A 16,656-nucleotide genomic window follows, 5' to 3' on the forward strand; every position below is an offset into this window, starting at 1 on the left:
TTCGTCAAGTTGTGAGGAGCTGCAGCTGGAAAGGAAAACTGGCAGTTATCCCATAGGTACACACAAGTGCTTCCATACAAGTCCAATTTAAAACATTATTGAGGAATTTGCCGTATGTGTGTACAGTGGTACCTCGGGTTAAGTACTTAATTCGTTCCGGAGGTCCGTTCTTAACCTGAAACTGTACTTATCCTGAAGCACCACTTTAGCTAATGGGGCCTCCTGCTGCCGCCGTGCCGCCGGAGCACAATTTCTGTTCTTATCCTGAAGCAAAGTTCTTAACCTGAAGCACTATTTCTGGCTTAGTGGAGTGTGTAACCTGAAGCATATGTAACCTGAAGCGTATGTAACCTGAGGTACCATTGTATAGAATTGGCCTTTCATTGCATGTAGAGATCTGAACATTTTGTTCCCTTTGATAGCATAGCAGCACAATTACGTGCATGTCTCAGAAGAAACTCTCATTTAGTGCAGTAGGACTTATTCCCAGGTAAGGCCCTTGAATTCAGTGGGTTCTTTAAAGATAGATATATTTAAAATGACAATAAAATAATAAACTGAAAAACCTTGCCTAGAACAAATTAGTGGAATGTATTTGGGTCTTAGCAGTATAGACCTGTGGTGTGAAGATAAGTGTATCAAGCCTATACAGGTTTCTGAAATCTTAAGCTGGAAAAGTGACGCTGTTGGAAGCAACTCCACTGCAGGTAAATGATAGGCAGGAATGGCTTAGCAAAATGCAAATTCAGCAGTAGCAGCGTTTAGAACAAATGAAGAGTGTGAGCATTCTGCAGGCCCACAGAATATTTTTTCATAGACATATAATTTGTGGTTGGACATGGGATTCCTACTGCAGTGGAATTTCTAATTACCTGCATACATTTCTTGTAGCTTTTTCTCTAGTCGTTATTTCTTCCATCTTAAGCATCTGATGTAACTCATTTATACACGCTATTTGTGGGCTTTCGAATCTGAGGAAAGAGTGTTAGGGAATATAATGCACTGCAGCTTTCAGAAGAAAAATGGTCATACTGACTTAAATTATTGGTAGCATATTGCAGCTTACACATCTTTCACTTGAGTTCTGGTATAGTTTGCCCTTTCAACAGTAGACACTGCCTTGTGAGTTTGAAGACTCATATCTGAACCATTTTCATAATAGTCAGGAAATCAAGATGTTGGGAACTGCTTAGTAAGCTGTGTTGGCTCTGGCACTGTGAATACATGGATACTCTTGGTAAATGGGATATATAGATATTCCTCCCAAACAAACGTAGTGCTTCGGAAATTTTGTTTTTGACATGTTCGCTTTGGAATAGAAGACGTTTATATGAAGATTAGTGAAATGGAAATAAAGCAAGTGCCTTATTCACAGCTTTTATCATGATTTGCAAAAAGTGGAATATTTGTTGTGTATGAATATTTAAAGTTGGTAGGCAGTCTCAAGTAGCACATCATTTAACAATCAAGCAAAATACTTTTGCAGCATGTAGACCTGTGTTTGATTATTTCCTTGTATGAGTAATGCCCACAGTTAAACAAGTTGCAGTCTATTGATAATAGATTTCTTGTCTTATTTCCTGTGATTATTTGAGAAGAAGGTGAGTGGCTCAGAGGTAGTGGCTTGTACTGGCCAATTACAATTTGACATGCTAAGAGACCAAATGGCCAGCAATGTTACCGTGCTGAATGCTTGCGCCGAGTTTGGATTATCTAGTTGTATGACTCATACCAATACCTTAATGAAAATGTCCATAGCCTCATGGGGAGATCAGGCCTTCTCTCCAGTCTTACATTGAGTAATATGGCTTATAAGAAATTAGTGTTGTGAGAAGTTGTGTGGGAGATTCTGTATCTGTAAAAAAAGGTTCCATAATGTGAGCAAGATGCTTGAGCAACAAAGTGGGGATTCAGTCTTGAGAAGGAGAGTGTAGGAGGGTTTTCCTTTCAGCTTTATGAAAAGAAACAAAACTACTATTTTCCACTTTAATCAGTGCTACAAGCTCATTACTGAAGAGCAGTATTCAACAAGATGCTTAAGATGAAAGGAAAACTTGCTCTATTATTTCCTTTCACTTTTGAAGTCTTCAGAATGATATTAAGAAAAGACAGAGCACTTCATATGTGTGAAGATGGGAAACATACAGGTGAAAATAATAAAGAATAGTGGGATTTTGGTCCCTTTCATGATATATAGATCAAAATACTGAGTTGTAATAAGAACCCATTATTTCATTAGAAAGTTAAATGTAATCTGTAGTACTTATTTTATACAAACACAGACACAAAATTTAGACAGACACTATCTCCGATGGTATTTTGGTACCTCCTTAAAATATATTTATTAAACTAGACTTTTGCAGTTAGATAATTCTGTTTCTGTTCTTTTTGCTTCTGCCTCATTGCAGCTGCATTTTATTTTATTAGTATTAATTTGTATTTGTATTAATTTTCCACTCAAAGGAGCCCAGGGAAGAAAGCAAACACCAAAATGATAAAACAATGCAATTTAAAATAAAATAAAAACATATTTGAAAACATATAGAACATATAAAAACATTTAAATACAATTGCATACCCAGTGCATGATTCAGGATTGCTGACACATGATCCCATAAGGCTGACCCACTTACCAACCAAGCAGTCATATTCTGCACTAGCTGCAGCCTCCAGACTTTCAGGCCAGCCCCACAAAATAGTACATTACAGTAATCTAAGCAGGTCACCAGAGCATGGACAACTGAAGTCCCATCTATTCCAGTCCAGAATAGCTGTAGCTCTCAAACCTGCCTAAGCTAGAGGATAGTAACTCCGGGCCACAGAAGTTACTTGAGAATCCATTGACAGGTTAGGAGAGGGTGAGAAGAAAAACTGGCCTTTTTGTCCCTCCTGGGATTCCCCACTCTACCCTATGAATTCCAGATTGGCTTGTGTATTGAACATGAACCCTTTTATTGAAAGCTTTAACACACAGGGATGTTTTGTTGCAGATACCTTATTTAAAGTATTTTAAAGGTATTTATTCATGTATGTTGGTGCTCTCCTCCTTCCTGCCCACAGTATATTATTTCAGGTTGTGGTTGTAGTAGGGTGAAATAAAATGATTTAATTGGTCAGTACAGAGCACAAACAACACCTGACTGAGGGGAGAAGGGAGGATAGATGTGAGTCCCATCCTGACCAGAGCTGGAGTCTGGGAAGAAGGTATTTAAAGAGAACCTGTTACAGTATATTTGTCAATTCAACCAAGTTAAAGTCTGCTTCAAAAGCTAAGCTGCAAACACCAGGACTAAAGGAAAGTGATTGCATACTGAAAGCTGTTGCCCCTAGATGTGTGTTCTCTGTAGGCTAGTGCGGGTTCCTTGATTTGCATCCAGTATACATTGGTGCCTTGGTTTAAGAACAGTTCTGTTTATGAATGATTCGGTTTACAAACTCCACAAAACCAGAAGTAGTGTCCCGGTTTGCACACTTTACCTCGGTCTAAGAATGGAATCCGAATAGTGGAAGGGCACCGGCAGGAGGCCTCATTAGGGAAACTGCCCCTTGGTTTAAGAACGGTTTCGGTTTAAGAATGGACTTCCATTAAGTTTGTAAACCGAGGTGCCACTGTACTTTATTGGCATATTAAGGTAATGTGTTGCTAAAATGCATTACATAGGCATGAATATTAAAGATAGGTATCAAGAGCTTTGTTGAAGCTGAATAACTGGCCCCCTTTGATTTATGGACAAACAGGTTTGGGGGTGAGTGGCAGGGGAGGAAGCTGTCCTTTCTCCTGCTCTGAAGTATCTTCCCCACCCTTTCCTGAGTACCAGCTTGGCTTGTGGTCTGATCAGAAACACTTGTTCTAGGGCAGGCATAGGCAAACTCGGCCCTCCAGATGTTTTGGGACCAAAGCTCCCACCATCCCTAACTAACAGGACCAGTGGTCAGGGATGATGGGAGTTATAGTCCCAAAACATCTGGAGGGCCAAGTTTGCTTATGCCTGTTCTAGGGTCTGTGCATGCAGATACATTTTCATCTGTGTTTCATTGGAGTTTCTAGTGCTTTGGGGCATTACAAGGAAGGAAAAGAGCATCCTTTCAAATTATGACCACATCTGGAATACCATGTGGAGCTGTGTATATTTTTGGCAAATTGGAAACAATATAGTAGATGAGTTCTAAAAGACTATAAATGTTTCAAAGGCAAATCTTAAGAAGAGCTAAAGAAACTGGGTAAGTTTAGCCTAGAGTAGAATATTAAAGAGAAAATATTAAGAGGTTGTCAGGGGAAAGATAACAGATCATTTATCTTATCTGCTGAGGTTACAAACAAGATGCAGTGGTTTTCATCTACAAGTAGGAGATGATGGTTACACACTTTGGGGGGAAATTCTAGCTGTTAGAGCGGGTCAGGGCATGCCACAGTTGACATTTAGAAATAGTTGTTTGTGCTTACATAGGCTGAAGATCTAGTCACTGATATCACTTATTCACCACCTAGTTGTTTCTCACCCCTTTTCTATCTGAGTTTAACTAAGTTGTTTAATTATGTTGTTTATCTACTATATATTTTGGAGAGTAGTTTGTCCTTTATGAACTTGGGTGCCTCTTGATGTGTTGTCACATAGACGGTTCCCAAGATAGAGCTGTTTTTGTCTACATTTTGAAACCACTGGATACCATTTTGAATCAAAACGGTGGGACAAACCTTTACAAATGGCACCATTTTGATACAACAGTTCCCGAGCTAGAGGGGTAGATTTGGGTCTGTGTTTGGAAACCATTGGATACCCTTCTGAATCAAGATGATGGATCAAATCTTTCCAAAATTCATTGATTTGGGCACCTTTGAAGATACTGTTGCTCAGTTTGGTATGACAGTTACTGAATTGGAGGGTTGGGTTTTGGTTTACATTTGGATATTATCAGACACAATTTTGAGCATTACCAGAATATGTGCATTAAATTTGCCTTTGGGGCTCAGGCAGCTCCAGAACCTTTCCTGGGTAGTAAGATATTTCATTAATACTGAGTTTCTGGTACAAGCATTGTTTAGGACATGTCTTAGCACTTTTCCTTTTCTTAGTGGACCAAGATGACTTTTTAAAAAATACAACTTGATTAAAGAATAGAATTTACACAAGAACGAAAAGGAAGAACACTACAAAGTTAATAATACATACACTTCAAATATCAACGACATACCACAGACTACTTTGAATAAGAAAAGTGTGCTAGTTTGGAGAGAAATATATGTTCAAACGCACACAGGAGAGGCATCATTGGCCATCTGTCAGGGTCTCACTCTGATGCCAGCCTTGTGCCTCCCTGTTCAGGGTCTGTGTCTCTGAGCTGCCTGTCACTTTAATTAATCACAATACCCCCAATGTAACATCACTCCAAGTCATCATGGGACATTAAAATGTCAACCTTGCTTTTCCAGTTTCTGAATGGTTCCCAGATTTTGACTGTGTGCTCCCTGGGGTCAGAATTTTTCTGTTTCCTTGCTAATGTTACTGCGTGTAAAGTACTATGTACATTGAAAAATACAAGTCTGTGAAGCTTCCCTGTGTGTTAATCACTGAAAACTGCAGGCTGTTGAAAAGCTGAGATCAAGGCCAACCTTGTAATTTGCTACTTGCCTAAGACAATTAGCAATTTTTATCAAAGCAAGAAGCTCTCTGGGCTCACTATCTGACCTGTGACATGCATGTGGACATTAGTAAATGGGCTAGTAAAGTATTTTTGCCTGCATTTCTTTTTGTACACCTGGAACATGTTTCATTTTTATTTGAAAGTAAACTGTGCCTCTGCAGGAAAGAATGTGAAATTTAATGTTATGCGTACATTAAATAAATCTATGCTAGAAAGAACTTTGTGAAAAGCAGTTTTGCCCTTAGAATAACTTAATGTGTGTTTTAAAATAAATTCCACTTCCTTTTGTAAAACCAATTGATTTCCCTGGATATCATTCAATAAGTATCAACAAGTTGTTTTCCTTTGTCTTACTATGTCTTACAAATCTTCTCTTATATGGTGCTGATTGCCTACAGTGGCTACTTGAGGCATTGTTTTGTAACAATAGAGCTATCAATTTTTGCTGTTTCTTATGACATAACCTCAACAGTTTTATGAAACAACTGCATTGAATATGGCTATATTTCACCTTTTAAAGTGCAGTAACTTCCCTTACTGAAGATTTTTGAGTCTACATAAACAATTTATCAAATTTAATATACGTCTTTTGTTTTTATTTAAATACCTTAAAATGTACCCAAGAAGTGGTATTATTATTTAGCAAATGTTTTCTAAGCACTGTTTAATTGTGGTATGAATGTGGTCTTAAAAATAAGAAAACATGGGACACATGTTGCTTTTTGAATTTTTGAAATTCAGGTCTTCATTTTCCTTTCAAACAAGAGAATTCTTAGGTATATTTTGCTTAGTTTACCCCCTGTTTTATTTCATTGAAAGGCGAAATCTTACAAAGCTGTCCCTCATCTTCAGTCACATGCTTGCAGAAATCAAGGCAATCTTTCCTAATGGTCAGTTCCAGGGTGACAACTTTCGTATCACAAAAGCTGATGCTGCAGAATTCTGGAAGAAATTTTTCGGTGAGAAGTAAGTATAGTCAATTTTGCAAAAGTTTTTTTGTGTTGCATATGATCCCCAAGGATGTCCTGAAGTCCCCCCCCCCCATTTTTAGTATCCTTTTAACATTTATGTATAAGGAAAAGTACATAAGAGACACTTGTTACATAAGGTTTTGACCAGATGTGACTAAAGTGCCTTGCAAACTATTCACAACAGACTTAATTGCCTGAAGTAGATGTTAACAGACCCCAGACAATACAAAGAAGGTGTGCTGGACAGTTACTTGAGGATGCAATGGGGGAGGAGAAGTGAGACAGCCCCTCACCACCACACAGTAGGCATGTTAAGCTTGTACTCAGTGAAATTCACAACACGTCTTTTGCCGCTTGCATTGAAGCCTTTGTTTCTAGACCAATTTGCTATATAATTGTATATCTTGAAGCAGATTACAGTAAGGAGTCAGAGACTCAAAAAAACCACAATAAAACTCAATATTGATATTCAGGTAATTGATATAAAAGTTCAAAAGGAAAATCAAAAGATATAATAAGATAAGATATAAAAAGTTCAAAAGGAAAATTAGATTACGAAAACTAACAATATTGAAACTAACAATATGAAGCTGTACATTCTAGTGGTCAGTTGAGGAAGGCTTGGGCAGAAAGGTCAATTTTCAGTAGCTGTATTCAAATGGTAGGAGTGGGTTTGTGATTATTGATAACAGGTTTTATAAGGTAATAAATATGAGTATTCCACAGTTATCATGATAGGTGTTATCTATTACATTTCCTGATGCACAAAAATACTGTATTAAAATTCTCAGAAAATATAATACCCCTGAAAAACAACAGACCATATATAAGATAACATGTTGACATTGCACAAGTAAGAAAATGTGCCTTTATTGTACTAGGAAATGTGATTATGACCTTATTTAGTGCTGAAGGTTGTGTTGAAATTCAGCATGATCTGGAAGACTGAAGCTAATTTCTGTGTAATCCATATATTAATGAACCTGTTCACCTCTGCGAGTTTGATCCCATCTAAAATTTCATTCTGTGAAGTTTACCACAGAGTTCTTACACAGCCACTCCCTGTGAGCTATTTTTGCTTCAAGGTAGGAAATTCCTTTGGCAAGATTGCTTATGGCAGGTCTGTGACTGTAACTATTTGAGTATAGGCTCTTCAAAACCTCACACCCTACAACCTATCTACCTACTTGTCTTTCAGCAAGTTGCATTATTGAAACATCTGGGTATATTAGGAAAGAATACATGTGGTAATAAATCAAAAGGAAAAAAATCTACACTATATATTAGCTGGGAAATTTGCTGAGATGGCACTAAGACTTCAGAAAGCTTATTGCTAAAATTTAGCATTCAGCTACTGTCTGGATATGAATCATGATGGGCAGCATCTTCCTGGTTTGAGCTATTTGTAAATATTTTTTAAAGGTGGGGATATTCACTTTGAAGCCAATAGCAATATTTCCCCCTGTAGTCCACATTTTCAATTAAATAATTGTTATCTATTTATTTATTTAGCATTTTAGTTACTCTATTGTCAGAGAGACAGTTGAAGTGTGAACAAATAACAAGAATAGCAGATGGGACATGAAACAATTTTGCAATGTTGGCTGCTCTTGTACAGTGTTTCCTTCAGTCAGCCAGTGCTGTTCACCCAGGATGCTCCATTGCTTTCTCCTTCCATCCAGTTTTCCATCCTCCCTCAATAGTCAGTCATCCTTCAGTGTTCACTGAGTCCTTGGTGCTGTGTTGGGTTCTCCCCTTCCCTACTTTTAGTTTCTTTTTCTTCTGCAAACCTCGGGGCTTCCCCAAATGTATTGCTGCCTCTCGTTTGTGGGTGATGCATTCTGGGATCTGAGCAATAGTACTCATTCCTACAAACTGGAAACCACAGGAATGATAATGTCATCATACAAGTGGAAAATATTTTGAAAAGAATTATGTGAAGATACCAATTTTAAGAAGCCTCCAAAATTTGCACATTATTTAAAGGGCTGTGAACCAGTATTAAATGTTTTTTTCTGGGCAATCTATTTTTTACAAAAAGGAATTGGCCAGGTATATTTCCAGTATGTTCCAAAGTGTGGCTTGCCACCACCAAAGGCACATATCCATGCCTTTGTGTATCCTTTACCTAGACACAGAGTCTTGTACAGTGCTGACACAAGTAATTTTGCCCCATGAAGTAGACCTTGAATGGTGCTCTCCCCTCCCCCCGGTGCCAACTTAAAATCTTGCTGCGCCGTTCAGACACCAATTCCTGCCATCATCTATCTTCTCTCCTCGCCCCTGGCCATGGTGTTGCCAGAAGAAAGTTGCTGGCAGCCCTTTACCTGGAGTTGTAAGCGAACATGATGTGTTATCATGAACCTACATGGCTCTGATTTTACAGGATGTGATGTTACTTAGAAAATGGTAGCGTATTGTGTAACACTTCAATACTGTTTTTGCATTAAAGAACCATAGTGCCTTGGAAGGTGTTCCGTCAGTGTCTGCATGAAGTGCATCAGATTAGTTCTGGTTTGGAAGCAATGGCTTTGAAATCTACTATTGATTTAACCTGCAATGACTACATTTCAGTCTTTGAATTTGATATCTTCACCAGATTATTCCAGGTAAAATATTCAGCCTAATATTGAACATCCTCTTCCTATGTTGTCTACAACCAAGTATGTTTCTTTAAACCCTACAAAGCATTCACTAATTGTTGAAGTCAATGTGCCATTTTGTTCAATTAAAAACAAAAATCTTTGCCACATTTTGTTCAGAGAAAATGTCAAGAAAAAGTCTGATTAAAACTGAATAAAAGCTGAGGCTTGGTTTAACGCAGAAACTTTATTTGTGTGAATTATCTTTGGCTTAACTTTTTAAGCCAAAGTGGGACGCAGGTGGCGCTGTGGGTTAAAGCCTCAGCGCCTAGGACTTGCCGATCGAAAGGTCGGCGGTTCGAATCCCTGCGGCGGGGTGCGCTCCCGCTGCTCGGTCCCAGCGCCTGCCAACCTAGCAGTTCGAAAGCACCTCCGGGTGCAAGTAGATAAATAGGGACCGCTTACCAGCGGGAAGGTAAACGGCGTTTCCGTGTGCGGCTCTGGCTCGCCAGAGCAGCGATGTCACGCTGGCCACGTGACCCGGAAGTGTCTCCGGACAGCGCTGGCCCCTGGCCTCTTAAGTGAGATGGGCGCACAACCCCAGAGTCTGTCAAGACTGGCCCGTACGGGCAGGGGTACCTTTACCTTTACCTAACTTTTTAAATAAAAAACCCAGTTTGCTTATTATGCTTAGAGCTCCTCTATTACTTTTTTTTCTCACCTTCACAATAAATATAATGGTGTAAGGAGAAAGTACAGATGAGAAAAGAATTTTTCCCCCCCTTTATGAGGGCAGCTTAAAGAGTCAGACAAACTAAACATCTGGGTATGGGAATATGAGATAGGATCTGTTTATATTCTTGAACTCTATATACCTCCAAATAACAATTGTAATAGTTGGCAGGTTTAGTATATTACTATGCATCACTGCTGTGATAAATTGCATACTTAACACTAGGTAAGATTATAGAAATTGCTGCTGTATTCTTGGGCCCCTGATGTTGGGTACTACAGCTTTCTATTATGTTTTATTGCATTGTGAATCATGTTAATATTATTTTCATTAAAGGCAGTATATAAAGAGAGAGAAATAGTTTTGATTGAAGATCAAAGTTTTGATAGCTGCTTCATGAGGAGCAACAGTTTATATTTAGCTGACAGTAGGCTTTTCTTCACCTGCTATGAACCTAGGCATGTTTCCCCCAGTTAAATTGTATCAAAGTTAATCACGTACATTGAATGAATTATGTTAATAATTCTATAGACTTCAGAAGTATATCTTGCATACATTGTGAGACATTTTGATATAGTGACTGTCTGGAATGCTAAATTTGGACCGAGGATAGCTGAGCAAAAATTCACATCTAGCCATGCAGTTTACTGAGTGGCCTTGACCCAGTCACTATGTGCTGGTTCAGACATAAAGATCCTGGCTTAATAAACCATGATTTATTAAGATGGATACAGTTCTCATGCTCCCCGTCCTCTCATGTGCTGGTTTCAGTGTTTTTTAAAAAATCATGCTTACTTTAAAGCACTTTCCCTTTATTTCCAAAATGATAAACTGTGATTTAAAGTAATCATGGCAGAAACCAGTAACACAGAGAGAAATGCAGGGAGTCCACAGGCATGAAGCTCATTCCCTGCTTTACCAAATCATGGAACAAAATCCTGACTTACAAAAGCATGTTTTAGTAAGCTTGTTACATCCAAGCTGGCCCTCTTTCTCAGCCCAATCTACCCCACATGGTCACAAGTGTAGTGGGGAAATAACAGTGTATGCCACCACAATGATTGGAGGAAAGATGGGACAAAAATACAGTATTTTTTTCACTTTGTGTTTAGCCTTGGGGTTCAATATTAAGAAACTGGAACTTCCTAGCTGTAACGCATCCTGGATATATGGCATTTCTGACTTACGATGAAGTTAAAGCACGGTTACAAAAATACAGCACCAAACCAGGAAGGTAATGCATTTTTGCTAATACTTCTTAGAAGAGGGTCATTTGACCTTTGTGTTCAGTAAAACCTTTTGCTCTTTGTGCTATTTTGACCAGTGTTCACTTGGTATATTTTATGAGATTCCTAGCTACACTGGAAAAACCTGCAATCCTGGTGTTGCTCACCTGACTGAATTTGCATTTTAAAATTATAAAATGCACTTATGTGAATATAGTAAAGTCTAATAAACACAGATCCCTTGTTTTAAGTGCTGAGCCTTTTAAATGTGCTACTTTCATATTTTTTTACCTTTCTTTCAGAACTGGGGATTATTACCCCTCTTTCTAATTTTAAATGAAAGTTTTCCTAACTTTTAACAAGACCCGTGTTTTTCATGTAGAGGGTGGGCTATAGGCACCACATACTGCAGCTTTAGTGGAGAGATGGTTAACCTCTGGCCCTCCAGATGTTGCTGGACCACATCTCCCATCGTATTTTTGAGCTAATGGAAATTGAGGGTGAAACAACATGGAGGGCAATGGGGTAGATGGGCCTTTGGCCTGATCCAGGAGATCTTTTCTTATGTTGTTAAGTGTGTTTTTGTAACATTGCCTTATAGCTACATTTTCAGATTAAGCTGCACTCGACTAGGACAGTGGGCCATTGGATATGTCACTGGCGATGGAAATATTTTACAGACAATACCTCATAATAAGCCTTTATTTCAAGCTCTGATTGATGGCAGCCGGGAGGGATTGTGAGTATAAATGTTTACTACTTTAAATACAGAATCTTGGTTCTTTGACAGATGGGATGCACCTAAGAGTGGTATGTGCAGTGGTACCTTGGGTTACATATGCTTCAGGTTACAGACTCCGCTAACCCAGAAATAGAACCTCGGGTTAAGAACTTTGCTTCAGGATGAGAACAGAAATCGTGCTCTGGTGGGAGGCCCCATTAGCTAAGCTGGTGCTTCAGGTTAAGAACAGTTTCAGGTTAAGAATGGACCTCCGGAACGAATTAAGTACTTAACCCGAGGTACCACTGTATTTCAGTCTGACCAATGTTTAGTTATCCAATATAAAATTAGATCTTTATTGCAATGAGTGCTCATAATTTTCATGCAGGGAAAGGGAAACAAACACTCTTCTTTAGTGTCCCAAATGTAGGCAAACTAGAGTCTATGTTGCTGACTTAACAGTAAAACAAGGAGACGAGAATAGAAGAGGTGAGGGTGAACTTATATGCAACAATGAAATGAAAAATGGGCTACAATTATCAGCAGATAGTGCATATAGAAAAACAACATAAACATGGATATTGTAATGAATGGCAAGAGGAAATGGAAAAAGTTGTTGGAAGCAAATGCTTTAGAGTGGGGTGTGAAAACCTTTGGAATCCTCATCTAAATTTACCATTCATGAATAGCTTGGTGGTAGAATGCTTTCAGGTGTAACTATTGTGATTTGTGTTGTCTAGTGACCTTGTGAACTAGCCCCAGTTTTAGCAAATTCATTCAGAAAGCCATATGTTTGGGTTTTCTTAACTTGTAGCTATATACATGTTAGTGCACATTGTGTGATTAAATCTTAAAAAATTTAGAAGCAATGTAAAATTGTAAACTTTTATTTCTTTGTAATCCAGCTATCTGTACCCAGATGGAAGAAGTTATAATCCTGATCTGACAGGACTGTGTGAACCCACCCCACATGATCACATAAAAGTTACACAGGTATGTTGCATATTATCACTTCATTTATAGCAAAAGCATTAATAAAAAACAATGCAACAGATTTAAATGCCAGATTTTAGTAAGATGTTCATTGACACCCATTAATGGGCTCTCACTATTGAGGTATGGCTGGGGAGTGGGGGCACTTTTGGTGGGAAATATGAGATGGGTTTGCATAGGGGCTCTCTGAAAAAGTTTGGATTTACTGTATAATTAAACTAAATATAATATTATCATTCAATAGTCTCAAAATAACATCCAGATAAAATCATCCTTAACCTCAAAAATATAATTAATTGCTTTACAATCTCTATTCAGTTACCTTCATGAAAAGCAATTAGTGTGTTTGTTGTGAACTGTAGTAGGGAGGGTGTTTAAAACCGTAATGATCTTGGTAGCCTGTGAATTTATTTTTATCAAGCGGCTTGACCCCTCTGGATGCCTCTCTGGTGATAATTACATCTTAGGGCTTGAGTGACCTTTGGTCATATATGGTGAAAGGATAAAAAAATGAGGAAGTGTTGGCCAAAAATCCATATCTCTTCTTCTCTGCACCATCCATTGGTAGTTTTGTCATATTGCTGAAGGTGGACTATTCATTCTCTGTAGCTGTTGTGGATTGGCCAATACCCTGGCTGCATTTTGAATGTTTCTAATGCATATGTCATGTTGTTAGACTTGATGTTTTGATAGGCATTACAAAGTATTTTTTCATAGTAAAGATAAATCACTAAATAATAATAATAATAATAATAATAATAATAATAATTTATTATTTATACCCCGCCCATCTGGCTGGGCCTCCCCAGCCACTCTGGGCGGCTTCCATAAAAACCAAAAATACAGTAAAATATCACACGTTAAAAACTTCCCTGAACAGGGCTGCCTTAAGATGTCTTCTGAATGTCAGGTAGTTGTTTATCGCTTTGACATCTGCTGGAAGGGCGTTCCACAGGGTGGGCGCCACTACCGAGAAGGCCCTCTGCCTGGTTCCCTGTAACTTTGCTTCTCGCAATGAGGGAACCGCGAGAAGGCCCTCGGCGCTGGACCTCAGCGTCCGGGCAGAATGATGGGGGTGGAGACGCTCCTTCAGGTATACTGGACCGAGGCCGTTTAGGGCTTTAAAGGTCAGCACCAACACTTTGAATTGTGCTCGGAAACATACTGGGAGCCAATGTAGGTCCTTCAAGACCGGTGTTATATGGTCTTGGCGGCCGCTCCCAGTCACCAGTCTAGCTGCCGCATTCTGGATTAGTTGTAGTTTCCGAGTCACCTTCAAAGGTAGCCCCACGTAGAGTGCATTGCAGTAGTCCAAGCGGGAGATAACCAGAGCATGCACCACTCTGGCGAGACAGTCCGCAGGCAGATAGGGTCTCAGCCTACGTACCAGATGGAGCTGGTAAACAGCTGCCCTGGACACAGATTTGACCTGTGCCTCCATGGACAGCTGTGAGTCCAAAATGACTCCCAGGCTGCGCACCTGGTCCTTCAGGGGCACAGTTACCCCATTCAGGACCAGGGAATCCACACCTGCCCGCCTCCTGTCCCCCAGAAACAGTACTTCTGTCTTGTCAGGATTCAACCTCAATCTGTTAGCCGCCATCCATCCTCCAACCGCCTCCAGACACTCACACAGGACCTTCACTGCCCTCACTGGTTCTGATTTAAAAGAGAGGTAGAGCTGGGTATCATCTGCATACTGATGAACACCCAGCCCAAACCTCCTGATGATCTCTCCCAGCGGCCGCACTATCACTTAAAATGAAAAAACAATAACAAACAAACCCTCAAATACCCCCCAAGTTGCCTATACATGCTATGTGGAATATGCTAACAATGCTGTAATTACTACTTGCATTGTGACATTATTTTTTCTGACATTTAAGGAAGAATTGGCACCTAGAGTACAAATGTTATGAGCACTTAGGAGATAATTATCCTTCTAGCAGTGATGACATGCTGAAGATGATATTGGAAGATTATAATTTCCTTACACATCTTTGATTGGTATTTCACCTACTATAAAAATGAAAAGACAGGAAAATTAAGGAAGAAGAGCATAACTTTGGCAAAGACAAGATTTTGTTAGAAAAGACTAAAATATAAGCTAGAGATACTTCATGCTGTCATGCAGTTCTAGTTCCCAACAGGGGAAATGGATACAACTTTCTAGCTGGAACATGAACTTTCACTTGCCATGGCAAATTAGGAGGAATTAACAAAAAGATAATTCCTTTGCTGCTTTCATTTCCAGGTCTTCTGGGTATCTCCCCAACCCCATTTGTTTTTAAGTTACGCCAGTTTTGAAATAGTTTTCTATCATAATGTTAACCAGTAGCTGTAGCCAGTAACTGTGAGTTATTTTCTGTCACATGAATGTCTTCAAAAATAGGTGATCTCAAACACTGTTTTGCTTAAAAACCTCAAACTGTGTTAGAAGCAAGCTTGTAAACTTACCATCCCACAGAGCCACTTAACTGCAATAGTCTTGTTTTCAGGAACAATATGAATTGTACTGTGAAATGGGTTCCACATTCCAGCTTTGTAAAATTTGTGCAGAAAATGACAAAGATGTGAAGATTGAGCCTTGTGGGCATCTGATGTGCACATCTTGCCTTACAGCATGGCAGGTAGGTTTTCTTTCTTGCATTCATTCACCAGATGTATGTATTTAGGTAGGTTTATTTTCCGACTTGTTGTGGTCCTCTTTTCACTGTTCATTTTGCTGGTTTTTCAGCAGTATCGGCTTCAGGGATATGCTTTGAAATATTGCTACTTTGCTTCCACTTTGTCAGGCCAGTCCTATAATAGGCAAAGTGAAAGGGTCACCTCAAGTGGCAGATGCTGAGGTACAGAGTGGCAGCTATTTCCCTTTCTTGGAGGATAGACCTGTGTGTGCCACATGGACTGTCATAGCCATTTCAAACTACAGTGCTGCCTCAGATGCTGTGGACAAAGCTATCGTGTTACCAGCATTGAAATAAGCTTCAGTTGCCGGTCCAGTTATGTTCTTTATATGGAATGTGGTGGAGGACATTTGGCCCTGCACTTTGACACACTTTGCCATATATGAAAATAAATGCAGGGCTGTATTCAAAACTAGATCAATAAGCTATTGAGAATTACAAGTAACAGCATTATTAGGTGTGAGCTTGTCAAGGAAGATGTTTAAAAATTATTGGATGGAGAAGATAAGTGGTGGTGTATTGGTGGAGAAGAGAGAGACTTCTCAAATGGTCAGCACTCCTAAGAACTTGTGCAATAAATAACTCACCCAGCAATAAAACACCAAGCCGAGGAGGAAGCTAAGGTGAATCATCTCTCGTTCTCCTACCCCTCTTCCTTTGCTTACCAAATCTGGAGAACCCTTACTGTAGGGATGGGGAACCTCTGTCCTCCAGGCCAGTCATGGTCCACAAGGGGATCCAATTTTGGCCTGCAAGGCTATTTTTCCCAAAGCATGCCCACACTATCCCATCAGTTGACATCACTGATGTACAGGATTTAATTCCGCCGCGGCTTTTTGCTGTATACCCAGCAGAGAACATGATCATGGGTACAAGGCAACAGGATGTAACCTCTGCTCGTCAGCTGATGGACAGAGATTAAATCCTGCTCAAAATGGCTATTTGAAGTAACTCACTTCAAATTAACTTTTTCGGCTTCTCAAAATGAGAAAACTTAACCAGGAGTGAATGTTTATGTGAAAGTACAGTACGTTCTGCTTGTTTCTAGTAATGAAAACAAAATTTGCTATGCTCAGTTGTGCTCAGAGGCTGTATGTTAG

The 16,656-nt window shown here is 39.3% G+C and overlaps 1 protein-coding gene across 2 annotated transcripts in view; it reads left to right on the top strand.

The window, feature by feature from the left end:
• Positions 1-16,656, top strand: part of CBLB (Cbl proto-oncogene B) — a 61,261-nt gene that overhangs the window by 16,146 nt on the left and 28,459 nt on the right. For both annotated transcript variants that reach the window (XM_083736313.1, XM_083736314.1), the window contains exons 4-9: positions 6,463-6,609; positions 9,067-9,223; positions 11,042-11,163; positions 11,757-11,894; positions 12,782-12,869; positions 15,368-15,499. In XM_083736313.1, coding sequence (XP_083592439.1) covers positions 6,463-6,609; positions 9,067-9,223; positions 11,042-11,163; positions 11,757-11,894; positions 12,782-12,869; positions 15,368-15,499 — 784 coding nt within the window. The remainder of the gene's footprint in view (positions 1-6,462; positions 6,610-9,066; positions 9,224-11,041; positions 11,164-11,756; positions 11,895-12,781; positions 12,870-15,367; positions 15,500-16,656) is intronic.

This window comes from Podarcis gaigeae (genome assembly GCF_964106915.1).
Source record: "Podarcis gaigeae genome assembly, chromosome: 4".
In the NCBI taxonomy this organism is placed as follows: domain Eukaryota; kingdom Metazoa; phylum Chordata; class Lepidosauria; order Squamata; family Lacertidae; genus Podarcis; species Podarcis gaigeae.